The sequence below is a fragment of the Apodemus sylvaticus genome, chromosome 23, assembly GCF_947179515.1.
Source record: "Apodemus sylvaticus chromosome 23, mApoSyl1.1, whole genome shotgun sequence".
NCBI classification, from domain to species: Eukaryota; Metazoa; Chordata; class Mammalia; order Rodentia; family Muridae; genus Apodemus; species Apodemus sylvaticus.
Genome location: NC_067494.1, coordinates 6,978,668 through 6,995,912, shown reverse-complemented (window position 1 = coordinate 6,995,912; position 17,245 = coordinate 6,978,668). Strand labels below are relative to the sequence as shown.

The window sequence follows — 17,245 nt, the reverse complement described above, 5'->3', positions numbered from 1 at the left end:
TAAAAGGATTAGTTACAGTTGTGGTTGATAAAGGCCAAGTCTCATTGAGGCTATAACTATGACGGTTTTAAGTTTTCCAGTAAAATGTATACTCAAATATAACAAATCGAATTATGAAATGAAAATGGGAATAAGATGCTTTATTGATTATGCTCACCAGCCAAGCTAGAACTGTATATTTTCAACTTCCTAAAACTGGCAGTTTTGCATAAGACTTTTTATTTAAAGTCGACTTCCACTGTTGCCAGCCTTCTACAGTGACCCTCGGACTCACAAGCTGCCCTGTTTTCTCGGCACCTTTGAAAGAGCAATGCTGGTTGCTTGCTAACTCCTGCTCCTCCCTTGGTACCAGTGACAATGCTGCCCCAGGTTTAGTCTCTGACTTCTCCTGCATTTCCTCTTCATTTTCTAGCGATGGAGACTTTTCAACTCAAGCCCCATTTTGCCTTCCTTCTGTGTGTTCCCCTTGGGGAACGTCTGCCTGGGAAATCCAATCTGACTTTAATTCATTTATTAACATATTTCTTCCTTCGTCTGCTCCTGCAATTTTCAGATTTCCATTCCGCGCAGCTATTTGCATATTTCCATTCAGACAGACCTTTCACATCAATTTGAACCCATTTAAACCATAAATTACCTGTCTGCAGCAGCAGCTCTTCCCCGATTCCCTGTGTGAGTTCATGGCGCCACCATTTCTTTTTCTGGGTAGGGGTGAGCTAGCTAAAATCATCAGCCTTCAAGTCCTGCCTGCCTCACCCTCACACCTAGTTAGTCACCAGTTGCTTAGAGCCGCACATAAGAAGCATCTCCCATTCATTCCAGCGCTGCCCTCTTGTGGCTGTCACCTAGATTCTGGGTCTCGCTATCTCTTGCCTTCTAATAGGTCTCTTTTCTTTTCTTCTTTTCATGATCCATTTCTCTCCGTTCAGGTCTCTCATGACAGGCTTCCTAAAAATGTGCTTCTGACCATATTAACTGTTTTGGAAACAAAGTAAGCCTGTGTGTTTCAAATTAACATAGAAAGTTAAATAGTATTTTAGGGAATGACGCTCAAATATTTCTCCAATGTAGTTTCCATGTTCCTCGTCAACCTGTCTTCTTAAATAGAGTCCTGCATATGCCCTACACTCAAACCTTTTGCTACATAGCTCTTAAGCATGCCTATGATTTGTTTTTTAAGCATTTGTGCATATAATTTCTTACCACCCAAACCTGTAAAAATCCCTAATCTACTCTTGGTTATATATATATAAAATAGAACTTCTTTCAACCACCATGCAGATATATATATACAGCTAAAACACTCACATTCATAAAATAAATAAATACATCTGTAAAAAAGAATGGTATTCATGACTTTGAATTCTGTGACCATTTCTTTTAATGTCAAACTTTTATAAGAAGCGTCACTAAGAAGTGGCAGTATTTCTAGTTTGCACTCTGTAGCTGGGGGTATTACAGTATACTCAAGGGGGAATTATTTCTGATTTTGTTCTAGATCTAAGTGGTTCACATTTTAATAAACAATGCAATGAGTGGCGTTCCTTTGTTTAAGCTTTGCTGTCAGAGGGAGAGCTGGGAAAGGGAGATGAAAAAATAATATTCTATTTCATACAACTAAAAATTTTGTATTTGAACAATAAAATCATATATTTTTATCTTCATCAGTAGCCACCATACCTAACAATCTGTGTTTGATACTATGGAAAGAATCGTACTTTTTGAAAAAGAAATGGAGGTGATGTGGATGCAACTGTTTTCAGAATGCATGCAAAACTAACGTCAAGGATTCAGGATGAGTCTACACCAGTGGAAATTCATTTCATCCATGTGGTTTTGTGGGCTTTTTTATCCCTAGGGTGCCCAGAATTATAATGCTAGACAAACTGTCATACCTTCTTCTCAAGAGTGAATTCTTAGAGGGGAAATGAATTTACCATGTGGAGATTGAAGGAGACAAATCACCCAACAGAAAGTACAGATAGTCTTAGTAAAAAGGTAAATGAAGACATTGAGGGGTTTGCAATAATAGATATAAACCAAGGCAGAAGGTTCAAACAGCATGGAAATGAGGCATTTCACCGTTTCTTTCCCATGACAGCGTTTCCATGGTACCATGCTCAAACCATCTGAAGCGAAAAGGGGTCTGCGCTCTTCTTAGCCAATATCAGCTTATTAAAAAGCACTAAACAATAACTTACCCTGATTTTGTCATGCTATTTTTCAATTGCTTATTTGATAACTATTTCGCGATATTGAATCCAACACATAAAATGAGAGGAAACAGCCACAACCATGGTTTGGTGTACACTCAGACAATCCTTCACAAGTGAATCACAGATAAAGTGTAAACCTCACACAAGACATGTGCACTCAGAAAACCACATGCCCCTGTACATACGTCGTTTGTCTTAGCAACAAACTGAACTTCAATACTGATAGTTACATTTATACGAATAAGTATTATTTACTCAAAAGCCGGTTTTAGAAGAGAAATGAATCATAGAGTATATTCACACTGACTTTACTTGTGTTTTTATCTCATTTTTAAAAATATCTAAGGCTTGAGATTTTTTTTTTTTGTCTATTCAAAAATATTGGCAAATCACAGAGTCCATGTGCCAGGCAGATGGGATTACTCATGGGAAAGTGCACATCACATCAACTATGCACATCAATCTTACTTGTTGCTGGGCGAAATCAGAGGACATGCACACGGTTGACAGTCATTTGGCAATCCCCTGACAATTCCATAGTAGCCAAGGGCACAGCGCTCACAGAAGTCACCAGCAGTGTGATGCTGACAGTTCTGCACAAGAAAACAAAGAGATGCTTTCAATGCAAATGGAGTTACAGTATATGGTATCATACAGTTTCCTGTCAATGTGCACGTATGTACACACACACACACACACACACACACACACAGATTATAGTGATCAATTCTTGAGGCCAATATTTCTTAGAGATACAGTTTTATTTGAGAAGCTGATGCATGTGTAAGACCTACGTTATCAACAAGAGCTTCAGTATGATATAAATTAATTTCTATGTACATTGTTCTCTTGTTCAAAATCAGCAAATAGAGATTCAGGAATAGCTCAGACTTTAGTTCTATGAGAAACGTAGGAGATGCTATAAAACCAGGGCAATGGTGTGTGTATTTTGGGGGATGTCAAAGTCAAACTAAAGCAGAAAGCGTAGATATATTGAGAGACGGTACACACAAAACCAGTCAGCCTTCTTATTACGTCATGGATGTCATTTATCTGTTTCTTGGGAAATATGGGTGGTTCCTTACCATTATAGGGGAATCAACCTGACATTGTAACCTTTGGTCAAAATTTCCTTTTCATGGTTGTTTAATGAAAGACATTCCACTAATATGTTTGGAGGCATTTCCATGAAGGAATGAGACACACGGTAGAGTAAGATAGAACTTCAGTATAAAAATCTCATCAAGTAGAATGATACTTCACAAAAAGCAATCAGTGTGAATGTAAGAGAAAGTAAGTGCCCATGAGGCGCTCAAGTGAGGAGAAGGATAAAATAATATCCTACCCTGATGAATTTATATCCACTTTAGGAATTTGAAAACAATTAGGAATCACAATGACAAAATCAACCACAAATAATGTTTAGCAAAAATATAACAGTATTGAGAGTGAGAGGGGCAAGAGGAGATATGGGGAATTCACAGTGAGAGTTAAGGTTGGTTTTGTAAGACAGGATTTGCAGAAGTCAGAGCAACGACTTACTCCTTAATATGCTAAAAGAAATATTGAAATACTGCAGCAACAGCATATATGTCAATGTCTGTTCCTTCTTTGGCCTTACCTCCGGCCAGTGCTGCCTGTGAACACGCAGCTAACCTCCATAGAGAATCTGAATGGCCCTGCTTAGGTGCGGTCCTTCCTTACCCTGGGACTTTTCATTTGTAAATCCTGTGTTGAGTCAATATCATTTTATCTTCTTCCTTGCATAGCTCATTTGAGCCCATATTCCCTGGGCATCCTAAACATGCCTTAACAGCTCTTCCGATCTAGCTCAACACAGTAAATGGAACTATCAGCATGCAATTATTCTAAACGACCAAACTAATGAGCTCATGTTCTAGACAACATGGACGAGATGGGTCAAGACTTTTAATATGGAAAGGGACATGTACCATATCTCATAAATGCAGGAGAGTGGTTAGCAGGACGAAATGACCTGATGCGTTATGATGCTGAGTTAAATGCCACAACTCTCCTTTTCTTGACTATCCAGAGGAATTTACATATCTTAGCAGTCAAAGCCATTCCATACTTCATGGTAGCACTCTGAGACAATGATTTCAAAATAGGATAATTGCATATGGATTTTTGTCTCAAATTATCTAAGAAGCCATTGAAGGAATGCATTTCCCAGGGAAGGCATTAAGATCACATTTTCTAATTACAGAAATAATAATGCCCCAAAGACAAATTCTTCAATAATAGTCTTCAGCATTTTTGCCATTGCAACAAAATAATATATATAAAGTAGATATAACACAAACAACTGAAATCAGTTGCTTAAATATAATGAACACTGCTAAAAATACAAAGGCCTCCAAACTGTGTTTTTCATTTTCTTCAATCTGAAATTTTCATTATTTGTTTACAAAAAACAAACATTTTAACCTTTTCTGAATTATTGAATTTTCACCAATACACTAACATGCTATACTTGGCTAAGTGAATAAAATATCCATAAACTATGGATATTCATATTCCCATAAAATATGGAAATAAAAAGCTCTGTAAACAAAGCATATAAATTGTAAGGCTATTTTGGAAACTTTGCCACACAACTCTTTCATATGACTAGCCAATATGTTTTGAAACAGGATGCTTAGTATTTTCCCTTACCTAGGAAATTTCCCAAAGGAAAATTTACATACTGTTGATGCTTAATACGTTTAAACACATGCACAGAAGCTACACATTATTATTTTTTTCATTGGCACATTAGAATATGTGGAATTTGTTTGCTTGCCTTGCATCCTGGATTATTGGTAGTTCCTATGTTTTATATAATGTGCAATGAATATAACCTAATTTTGTAGCATTTCAGATGTAAGGTGAGGAGTAACTGACCATGATCTTACATTGCAGGGACATTTTCTAACTTTTCTTTCAGGTATCACAAAATGCAAAGTTCTCGTAAGGTAGGCCTCTCCATCTTACACGACTGTAAGCAATAAAATCTTCCTTGTGCCATGCGAATATTTCATTTACTTCATTCTCATCTTAAGTCTGCAATCTGAGTTCTGAGTTCTGCCTTTTAAAGTTTTGGCAGATGAAATCCGATTCTCCTTTCCCAGAGAGGTGTTCAAATATCTAACATTGCTTCCCAGATCTCTTGTAACAAGCAGAGCTGTTAACAATACTGGTTACTCAGAGTTTCTGTTAAAGCATGGGGGATTACATGTGTGCTGCTGAGATTTGCATACACATTAGGACTGCATCCTTGATTTCTGGAGCTTGTAGACACATCGGAACCCTGCATGGGTACCTAGTAAATCTGCAGTCCAATGATCAAGTCTATATTATATGAATTAATATGATATGCTCCTGTTATTATAATCTTTATATCCCAGCACCTAACACAGAGTAGACCTATTGGAAATACTTGTAATGAAAGCTACAAGAATCAATGGACAAGTGACCTAAATTAATTTTTTTCTGTTAATTTCATATTGGTAATTGAGGGTCAATAGGTCACCTGTTAGCATATTTTCTAACCATTTCAGCTTAGGAACCATTTCAGCTTTATGTAATGTAATATCACCGGGGACCCTTTGATCTTGTACTGCAGAGGGTGTATCAGATTGTTAGTGATGTCTCTGGAGTTTACTGTGGTCCATCTCTTGCAGTCATTTATACACCCCATTAATCTCTCAGCTGTGATCATGCAGATTCTATTTGTAGCTTTGTTTGTGGGGATATCACAAAACATGAATCAGTTGTTTATTTAAACAAACCCATATTTGAACCACAAATCCCATCCTCACTGTTTTTGACGTAAGCAAATTATTAATTCTCTCATATCACTTAATCTATTATAAAAGGAGAAATGATACTGTTTATCTCATAAATGTATTATAAGAATAAATGGAAAAACTCTATGTATAATGGCCTATATTTTCACAAGTATATTACCAATATATTACTCTATATTTCTAGTCCCAATACATACACATAGTTGGGAACAAACAGCTAACATTTTTAAAAAGAATTTAAGATATAATTCACCGTCCTGTCTAGGATGATGAAATATACTTCAGAGCAAGAGTCTAAAGCCTCACATACCGGATGTGTAGTAAGCCTCACACATTGCATGTAAGCCTCACATACCGGATGTGTAGTAAGCCTCACACATTGCATGCGTTGTAAGCCTCACATACCGGATGTGTAGTAAGGCTCACACATTGCATACGTTGTAAGCCTCACATACCGGATGTGTAGTAAGCCTCACACATTGCATACATTGTAAGCCTCACATACTGGATGTGTAGTAAGGCTCACACATTGCATACGTTGTAAGCCTCACATACTGGATGTGTAGTAAGGCTCACACATTGCATATATTGTAAGCCTCACATACTGGATGTGTAGTAAGGCTCACACATTGCATACGTTGTAAGCCTCACATACTGGATGTGTAGTAAGGCTCACACATTGCATACATTGTAAGCCTCACATACTGGATGTGTAGTAAGCCTCACACATTGCATGTGTTGTAAGCCTACCAACTGGCTGGATATCCACTAAGCTGTAAGAACCTTTTTCATCTCCAGAGATAAATCTTTATTTTTCTCTAGTTTATGAAAATGAGTTAAATAAACGACAGTGAGGTGTCAAAATTAACCTCTTTCCTGAGATACTCCTCTCCCCTTTTAAACATCAAACCTAGACAGACTCGTAACTGCTTTCTGCCCTGGTACAAGTTTTACATTTTCATAATTTCTTGAGTGTTTTCATATGGACTCTTAATCACCTCTGCAGATTCTGTCTATTCTCTAGAAGAGAATTCACCTGAGCTTTCAAAAATCAAACATTTAATCAAGTAAGCATGCATTTCCTCCATCGCAGTCTCCCAGCAGCATTTTGTAGTAAAACTAAAGCCCAATTTTCAAACTTTTTAGCCAAAGATTTTAAAGGCCACATAAAATTTTAAGCATTAATATTCAAAGCTATTACAAAATACAAATAATCCATATTTTGGCAAGATTGCTAGATATATTAAGGAAGGTTAGAATATTTTTAAAATACCATAGACTCCAATTAATGTCTAGTTCCCAAAGAGAAAACTTGTAGTTGAATTACAGATATTGATGTTATGTCAGACAATAGTGAAGAGGGTTTGTATTTTCTTCTGAAATTATAATTCTAATGCAATAAAAATATTAGTTTTTACAATCTACAGTTGTTAGCTAAAGCTTCAGTACTGTGAAAAGTAAGACAGATAAAACAGAAGTAGAGGATTATTAAGTGATAATGTCTACGGTGTATCCCTCTACCTACCTGCCCATTTATCCGTATGATTCCCTATACATATATGCCTCTCTATTTACATGTAGTTAGCACACTACCTCCCCTTCTTGGAGTATAACATCTCATAAGCTTTAATATATCATTCATAGCAAACCAAATTCTATTAAGGACAATGACAGCCACTGAGGTATTTCAGTAAGAGATAGTGCAGAAGGTTTAGAACTTATTCAGACTGAGGATGAAGAAACTACTCTCCTGAAAATGCCATATGAGGGGGCGGGAGAGATGGCTCAGTGGTTAAGAGCATTGACTGCTCTTCCAAAGGTCCTGAGTTCAATTCCCAGCAACCACATGGTGGCTCACAACCATCTGTAATGAGATCCAATGCCCTCTGGCGTGTGTGAAGACATCTACAGTGTACTTACATATAATAAATAAATCTTTTTTTAAAAAAAGAAAACGCCATATGAAATTATGAAAAGCATAGCCACATAGTAGTGTTTGTTGGGAGAATTATTTCACCATATATTTCTATTGTTTATAAAGGTTGATAAAAGTAAAAAGAATAAGTCTCTACCATCTCCTCAAGAGGCTTAGCCTGGTATTTGTTTGTTGAATGTCTATGCCATTATGGTCCTTTGTTGAAGTCCCAACTCCTAATGTGATGGTCTTGGGAAGTAGACCTTTGAGTTGTGACAGATGGTTAGGGTTGATCCCTCCTGGTTGAAAAGTGTGCCCTTTCAAAAGTTCACTGCAGGGAGCTACCATTGGAGTTCCCTCTACCATGTGAAAACACTGAAAAATAGTGTTCTTTATGACCTGGAAATGTCTACACCAGAAACAAAAGTTTCTAATATCTTAATGAACAGGCCAGATTTTAGAACTATAAAAATTTTTTGTTGTTTATAAGCCAATAAGCTTGTCGTATGATGTTTTCTTGTATTATCTCCAAGATAGAAAGTTTTGCATAGTGCTAGACACAATAGTGATTATTTGGATTGTGATTGTTTGTTAATTAATAGCCTGTTAGTTTTAAGACTACAAATGAAGGATAATGTGGTAATTATCAATGCCTCTTAAAATGCTTTTTAATTTTGTTTTTAAACATTTTCTGTGATTTCCTTGCATGTATGTATGTGCATGATGTGACACACTCATGGAGTATCAGGAATATGTGGACTCTTGGAGTCCTGAAGAGTGTGTTAGATCCTCTGGAACTGTAATTACAGGTAGCTGTTAGCTGCCATTTGAGTGCTGTGGCCTGAACTTGAATCCTCTGGAAAAAGAACAAATTTTCTTAACCACTGAGCCCCATTTAACTGCTTTTATGAAGTCAACCAACTGCTAAATCATGTTTTAAGCTTTTCATTGAATATTTTATTGAGCCTGTATAAAACTTCTCTGAGAGGTACAACTATTATTGTTATCAACTGATTAGTGTAGAACCTCAGGCACCACAAAAGCTAAAGAAACTGACTAGGCTATCCAGACAGCTGAGAGTCGAAGTCAAAATCTGAGTCAAGATAACGGAGCCAAAGCTTTCCACTCCATCAAAACCAGGGACATTGAAAAGTGTAACATATGTAACTTTGAGCTGGTGTGGTGGTTTGAACATGCTTGCCCAGAGAATGATACTATTAGGAAGTGTGGCCTTGTTGGAGTAGGAGTGGCCTTGTTGGAGGAAGTGTGTCACTCTGGTGGCAGGCTTTGAGATCCATCTATTAGGTGCATGGAAGACAGTCCATCCTCTCCTGGCTGCAATTGGATCACGATGCAGAACTCTTCGCTCCTTCTCCAGCATCATGAACTATCTCTGCCTGGGTACTGGAATGCTTCCTGCTGAGATGATAATGGACTAAACCTCTCAGATTGTAAACCAACCCTGATTAAATGTTTGCCTTTATAAGAGATGCCTTGGTCATGGTGTCTCTTCAACAGTAATAGAAACCCTAACTAAGACAGCTGGAGTCCAGCCGAAGAGAAATCAGTATGCTTCTGCCTCTGATTGTTCCATGAGGTTATAATAATAGTTGTTTCCTATTTGCCTCAGAAGCCCACTTCTAAGATAAATAAAGTTGTCTAACTTCAAAAGTTCCCATAAGGACAATATAAAAATTCAAGGCATAACAATTTATACATAACTCTGTGTGTTTGATGGAAGTATTTGTTTCTTACTTCATCTCAGGATTCTTAGAAAACAGACTCCTACTGAGGATTCTTAAGGCAGAAAACTAATCACCAACTGAACAACAGCCAAAAAAAAAAAATAATAATAAAAAAAAATAAAAAAAAAAACCAGGAAAAGGACAGTAACTTTTGTCTAGTAAAAGTGAAATTAAATTCTCATTTATGAGTGTGTTTAAATCAATCATTTGAAGCAAATGTAACCCTTGAAAACTACATAATAATAGTGCATTTAACTTATGAGTTGAGCCCTTCCCCCAAATTATCTGTTGAAATTTATAGACAAGCAGAAGATAAGACTATGACATCAACAGCAAAAGCTAACTATTTTGGGAATTCAAGGAAAGTCTATATTTCTTGTTAATTTCCTCTCAGTACTCATTTTTAGTTGGAAAAACTATGCACAAAGACTTCTTGAATCTGACTTTACTCTCACTTTATACTCCACAATCAAGTGTGCGCTGTATTCTGATAGCCTTGCCTGGTAGAAAGAATTTCTGAGATATATATATATATATATATATATATATATATATATATATATATATATATATATCTTAGAAAACAGATGAAAATAGTGAATAAAAATGTCACTGGAATGAATATATGGAATGTAGTTAAGGAACTTAGAAGACTTAACGGTGATAAAATATGTATTTATGACATAACACATTCTAAAAGGAAGGGAAGCAAAGCATTGTAGTAAAAACAAGATGGCAAACAGAACAGAAGATATAAGCCTTAAGCAGATTTTAATATGGAAAAAGATAATAATGCATATTTAGAAATCACTAGTTATATAAAAGAAATGATATTAATCAATGAAATGTGCCTTTTCAATAATATTTTTGAAGGAAAAAAAACATAACTTTCATATACCACAAAAACTTTTAGAATTATCAGAGAAGAATTAAAATTAAGTGGGAGGAATCATGTAAATACTGTGGGATCACAGTCTAGGTGCGTACAGTTAAGTGTCCATCTGTATAAGATCACTAGGGGGAACATGTGTATTTAGAGAAGCAAAGGGCACTGAATCCTGGGTATGCAATGTTGATATTAGGGTAATGAGAAAAAAAAAGAGGATAAAGAGAGGAGCAGGGGGTGTGAGTTCAAAACCTTCACAGTAGTATCAACCAAACAGACTTCCAAAAAGAATAGGGAGATTCCTAGTGACAAACTCTGTTGATATATCAAGAAGGATAAATCCTGGGACTGAGTGAGTCATAGGTTCTACCACAACCCAGGAAGTTAAACTGGACTCCACATAGACTGAGAGAAACTGTGAACAGCATATAGAAAGCTCTTTGATGATGGAAGGAGAGATATTTAGAAGGAGGTAGAGCCTAAACACTTTTGTTCTGTTTTGAATGATGGTGCAGGTGGGAAGGGAGATTAAGAGAATGCTATCCTTGAATAGCAGAAATCGTGAGGCTCAGATTTTCACAGTGAAGCTTTGGTTTGTCCTTCCTAGACTTACTGTCTCCTTGACCATTCTCTAGACTCTGAGCACAAAGCCTCACACATGCAACCCAAGTGCTTCACTGTGCATTGCATCTCTAGCCTAAGAGTCTGTCTTTTCCAGCATGATAAATTCTTCCAACCTAAGGAAAAGAGTCAGAGTAAGAGGTAACAGAAAAAAGTGATCAAGGGTTGCTGAGGTCATGTGAGCTACAGTCTTCTTTCTTCTGCTTGATGCTGGTTTCATAGGAAGCAATACCAAGGGCTGAGATGTCTCAATCAGAAAACAAACAAACAAACAGACAAACAAAAATGCTAACCACACACACATGAGGATCTGGGTTTGAGTTCCAGGACACATATAAGAGGCTAGGCATGGTGCTATGTCTCTGTAATCCCAGCACTGTGGAGGCAGCACACTCTGGCCTGCCAACATAGGTTACTTGGCAAGTAACCTATCTCAAAATCCAAAACAAAAGAGAAAGAGAAAGAGAAAAGAAGAGAAAGAAAACCGAGGTAGATGGAGGATGGAGAGTGATAGGAAAGCTCATGAAGTCATCTGCTTTTAAAAATGAGAGCATGAGTGAGAGCATGAGAAAGATAACCCAAGTCTCAGTGATGAGATTAAGATGCTGAAATGCTAAGGGCTGAAGAAGAGAGACACAGAGGACCAAACCAGAAGAGATTCAAAATGGAGAAGCAAAGGCAGAAGAAACTGAGAAGGCTAAGAATGGAGTGTTGATTTTTATGAGCATTAAAATCAAGAAGAGAAAACTAGGGGAAGAGGAGATTTCTACACAGGATGCTACTGATGTTTTACCATGAGTTCTACAAGGTTCAGCAGGAAGATTTCAGAAGGCTAGAGGAAAAAGATCGAGAAATGCATTTCCAGAGCTATGAAGTGATTCAGTTTTATGGGATCAGCAATGACGGGGGATCCTGAAATACCAAGGGTGAGAGACGGGAGAGCTAGAGGGTTGGCAAGCGAATGGTGGTTCAGGGTTCTGCCTGTCACCAGGAAGATGCAGCACTGACAGTTGCCTTAACTCTGAGAAATAGGTAAGTCACAGCATATACAATCAATGTATTTAAAGATGTTCGTGATACGCACATGTAAAAGGCACAATATAAAACTCCAACAGTACTGCATGCCCTGTTTTTCAACACAGACAAAACCAGTGAGAAATATCTAAAATACTAATATTTTGTCTTAGGTTGTGTTGGGGGCAGCTTTTCTGTAACATTTTTCTTTTCTTGGCTTTTTCTTTTGATCGTCCTTTCTCCATTCCCCCCTTTCCATTATTTTCTCTCTTTTTTTTTTTTATTTTGAAAACCTGGAAATTGAAGTTAAGACCACAAGCTCTCTACCATCCTAACACTTTAAACATTTTGTTATAATTTCCAGATTTCATAAAAACCCACTTTTGCTTACAATTAGAAAATATCACATAATTTTTGACCAGTGTGTTCTCCTGGGCTCTAAGCTGCTACTATTCTCTTTTTTGAGAGGAACTGAGATTTTTCCCCCCCATCATAATTTTTCATTCCATCTTAAAATGCAGAACATGGTCACTGTCCTTCCCCCCTTGCATTTTTCATTTCAAGCACACAGTTATGCTCCCTGCAGATGACTCTGCCTCTGCGTGGAGGACTGCCTATTTGGAAAGAGACATGAGTGCACATGGGTCTTGTCCAGGAAGCTGCAGGTGCCTACCTGACATACTGAGGTCTCAGGATCACACTGGCTGCTGTGCCCATTACACTGACAGGGAACACAGGTTCCTAAGGTTGGTCCAGGAGTGCGGCCACCTGGTTCAGAACGCAGTCGGTAAAATCCTGGTGCACATGTCTAGAAGAAAAAGAAGGCAGTTAGGACATGCATGTTAGCATGCTTGCTTCTGTACAGAAGCTCTCCAGTGGTTTTAAAGATGACCTTGGTCTATGCCCTCTAGGTATGTATGTGAATTTTGGGAGTTCCACTTATAAGCATAAATGCCAATTTTGGTATATTTATGCTAGGTCCTTCTTCTGTTTTCCAGCACAGCCAGCCTCATGGAGTCAGATTTTAGCAGAGGAAAGCTTTCATTTGCATCTATTGCTTTTTGCCTGAGAAAGCCTGTGTCTTTTTCTTGAGCAATTTATTTTTAACTAACATTGTCATATGGACTAACAAGATGCTAGTCCAATGTCCTTGACAACTGAAAATATGCTTTTCTGTGCTTGATGGGTAACTAGCAAATGTCCAAAAAAAAAAAAATCTCAGTAAAGCCAAATAAAAAACCCTATAGATGCATTTTTTTTATATCAATATGATTTAAAGCTCATAAAAAATCAAAATAATGAAATCTCCGTGTCTTAAACTATTAGAAATTCATAAAGTTTATCTTTTCCCAAGCTATAGTTCTTCATTTTGCAGTGAAATCAAAGCCAACAAAAAATTCTGGAGAAACTTAATATATGCAAAACCAAAAGTGTCATCTTTGTGAAAGTTTTGTCATCAGCTTATATCAAGAACAGCACTGGATTTCTGTGAAGAGGCCCTCAGCATGAGGTGAGCTGACTAGTATCTCAGGCTCAATGCTGTCTCTCATCAGTGTTTGATTTCTGATTAAGAGATAGGAGGCAGTTCCTGGATGCCCCTGAGGATTGTAAAGACTTCAACACCTTGGCTAAGTAGGATCTTCTTTCCTCCCTTAAAACTCTCTCCTGTTGAAGAGAGAATGACAGCTAGCTAAGTAGGCAAACATGTTTCACCAAGAACTTCCTAATGCGAGTACACGCGTTTGATCTGGCCCAAGCAGGTCTGTATAAAATATACAGAAGTCTCCCAGAAAGAGAGAGAAAAAAATCAATGCTCACTGCTCTCCTTGAGTTTATTTTGATTTGTTTAATGTGTACCTCAATTAAGCACTTAATTAAGAGTCTCTTGGCTTTTATCAGCCTATAAGAAATTCTAATGAGATTTAATTCCTTTCCAAATTTGAGCAAACTAAAGAAAGGCTGAATCCATTTGTAAAAAACAACAAGAACAAAACAAACAAGCAAATAGAAACTTTGCATCTTTTCGGTCTCATGGTACGTTCAAATATATATTGTACCTTTGGGCACATGTATATGTATATATACATACAATAACATGTAATCAATCATGTTATTGACAATTGAGGTTAACTTTCCTCATGGTTACAGAAAGAGTGTAGAAATTACCGCTCAAGAATTCATTTTAAATATAACTGAAGGAGCAATCCCAGGTGTGTTTAGAAGAGGGAGGCGTCACACAGGGGCTGCAGTTGTGGTTTGCAGGAACTGTGGAGGTGGTGTATAGGGGCTGGGAGGTGACAGACGGGTTGGGGAGGTGGCAAACAGGGACTGGGGAGGTAGCACACAGGGGCCACAGATGTAGTCCATAGGGATTGAAGATGTAGCAAATGGGCTGTGGATGGGGCACACGGGCTGTAGAGGTGGTACTCAGTGGTTGGAGAGACTACACACAAGGGCTGGTCAGGTGGTGCACAGGGGCTGTGGAGCTGTCTTCATGGGCAAAGCACTAGCAGCTTAAGAGGACAGGACTGTGGATGAGCAGAATTCATGTAAATCCTAGTGGATGTGGCAGCCATTTTTAAGCCCAGATAAAGCTGTGAGCCTTGAGTCAGTAAGAGACCCTGCTTCAATTTGTAAAATGGAGTGTGATCAAGGGAAACCCATTAATTCCAAACCTCTACACACATATGTGCACACACATATGAGAATATGCACACTGAAACACACACACACACACACACATACACCTCCTTCCTACACCAAAAAGCTGTGTAGACTCCTGCAAATTGTTACCATGTTGACTTGAATAGATTTGCATTTGCATTTTACCTACATGGATCTCACACTTAATTATTTTTCTAAATATTGTTATTTTATTTGCATGGGGTGTGTCTGTCTCGGTGTTTGTGTATTGTGCATATGTGTGAAAACCACACAAATTGGGAGGAATTTCTAAGATTTTTTTGTATCTCAAAGAAACCAACCAACCAACTAAATCTTAGAACAAAGTAAATAAGAATACATCTTCATTGATCAAGGCAAGTTCAGTGTCCTGGGTTAAAATGGATGGAAAACTCCACGATTTATATTGTGGTTGACCAGATGTTCCGTGCTGAGTTCTGTGAAGAGAGTTCTAGGCTTTTCCTTTTGCTTTTTAGTTATCTGGGGAATTTTGAAATATTCTGATGTTTGGCTCCACCCCTAAAGGCTATAGTTGAGCTGGTAAAGTGAGGGGTGAGAGGTGAGTTAAAACTCCTGAGAAGGTGTTAACTGAGGCTCCCTGAGGGCCAGAGGCACACTCATTGTCCTGTGGTTTTAAAGTGTGCTTGAAAGGGGCTCGTGGGCTTCCTTGGGACTTCACCCTGGTAGATATGGGCACGGTGGTTTCAAAGTTAGTCTGTGTGAAGGGTGTGGACCAGTTATTGTCTTTCAGACATGACTTCCTTATCCCACAAACCGGAAGATGTATTAACTGAGTTGACATCTAAACTTTCTTCTTAGCAGTTAATATTGTGTTTTGGTGGACTGTATTTCTAAACAAAGAAAAAGGGACTGTTTTTCAATGAAGAATTAAGAGTGTTATTGGAATGTTTAAAACAATATGCCACATTTATCTCTTCTGAATCCTCTCCTTTCCTGAATCCTCTGTATTTATTATTTCCATTAAAATAAAATTTCCATCAAGTCTGTCCTCACTGAAAAAAAAAAAGGTGGGGGGAAGGGAAAAATCCAACAACATAAGAAATCTTAAATAGGACAGAAAAGTAGCTACTTTTACATGTTCCCAAAATTATTATTTTGGAACCTGATGAAGAATTTTAAAAACTTCTTCAAACTTCATTTTGTCAGATTTTTCTCCTGCCTGTAGTTCCGTCTTTTCCAAAATTCTATTCTCATGTCCTGAAATTAGGCACAATTCATTTTTCTTCTGTTCTGTTTTCATTTTTCCACTCCACAGAATCCTCTCCTCAGAGACAATGGAAGCCAACAGGTGTGGGTACCAGTGAACACACTGTGCCTGGGATCTCTGTGTGGGCTTTGCACCCAGGCCAACATGACTTCAGCTTTTCTTCTGACACCTACCACATACCGCCGTACCCAGGTTTTGAGTGCTGCAGGCCTCAGTTTCCTGACCTGAAACACACGGATCTTTTGGATCATAGTATTTGTGTGTAAATTAATACTTTTAGAAACAAATACATCTCAGATTAAATCATAGCTTTGCTATTACATAGCTGTGTAATGGTGGGCAAATCCTTTTACCTGCCTGGACTTCAGTTTCCTTAGTGAGAACATGAAAATTATAAATAATAGTCTGTGGTATAAGTCTGACAGTATAAGTGTACCCTAAGATGTGTTTGAGATTGTACAGGATACAGTACACATACAACAAGTTTTGTTCTTATATAGAAATGTTGTGAGAATTAATATACATATTTAATGCCCTCTACAAATTAATGTAAGTGCCCTGTCCCAGATAATATTTAGATGTAGTTGCTGAGAATTAAAAATAAAGGCATCAAGAATTTTTCTAATGTTCTCAGGAAAGAAAATGACAACACACACCATCTATCCATAACATGTCACAAAACAATGCTTTAGTCAACTACATACCATGTTCACAGAAAGGACCTTATAGATTTCTCTGACTAGAAACATAACAGTCATCTTACTGTGTGCACATGCATACCACGATGTTTGCATAGGGTGCAATGTCCTAGTGACACAGTTCTCAACTTGTGTTCCCACCATTAAGAAGGACATACCACATGAAAGCAGCCCTCGGGTCTCCCACATGTCACGCCACCAAAGTGATAAAGGACCCCCTGAGGGAAGTATGTATGTGGAAGGGGCCCACTCTTTCCACATTATGAATGTTGAGTTTTCTGCCTGTCTAGTAAGTATGTATTGGGGACTTAAAATCCACTTTGCTTGAACTCATAGGTTTTGATTGACCCAGTAGATACCAGTTCAACCCCAATCCAAGCAAGTAAGACCTGGAAAGAGGGATCGAGAGACTAGAACTCTCAAAATATCAA

At 37.8% G+C, this 17,245-nt stretch overlaps 1 protein-coding gene across 1 annotated transcript in view; it reads right to left on the bottom strand.

Annotated features, from left to right (window-relative positions):
* Lama2 (laminin subunit alpha 2) overlaps positions 1–17,245 on the bottom strand; it is a 606,823-nt gene that overhangs the window by 167,160 nt on the left and 422,418 nt on the right. The window contains 2 exon segments of the mRNA XM_052169299.1: positions 2,685–2,809; positions 12,880–13,014. Coding sequence (XP_052025259.1) covers positions 2,685–2,809; positions 12,880–13,014 — 260 coding nt within the window.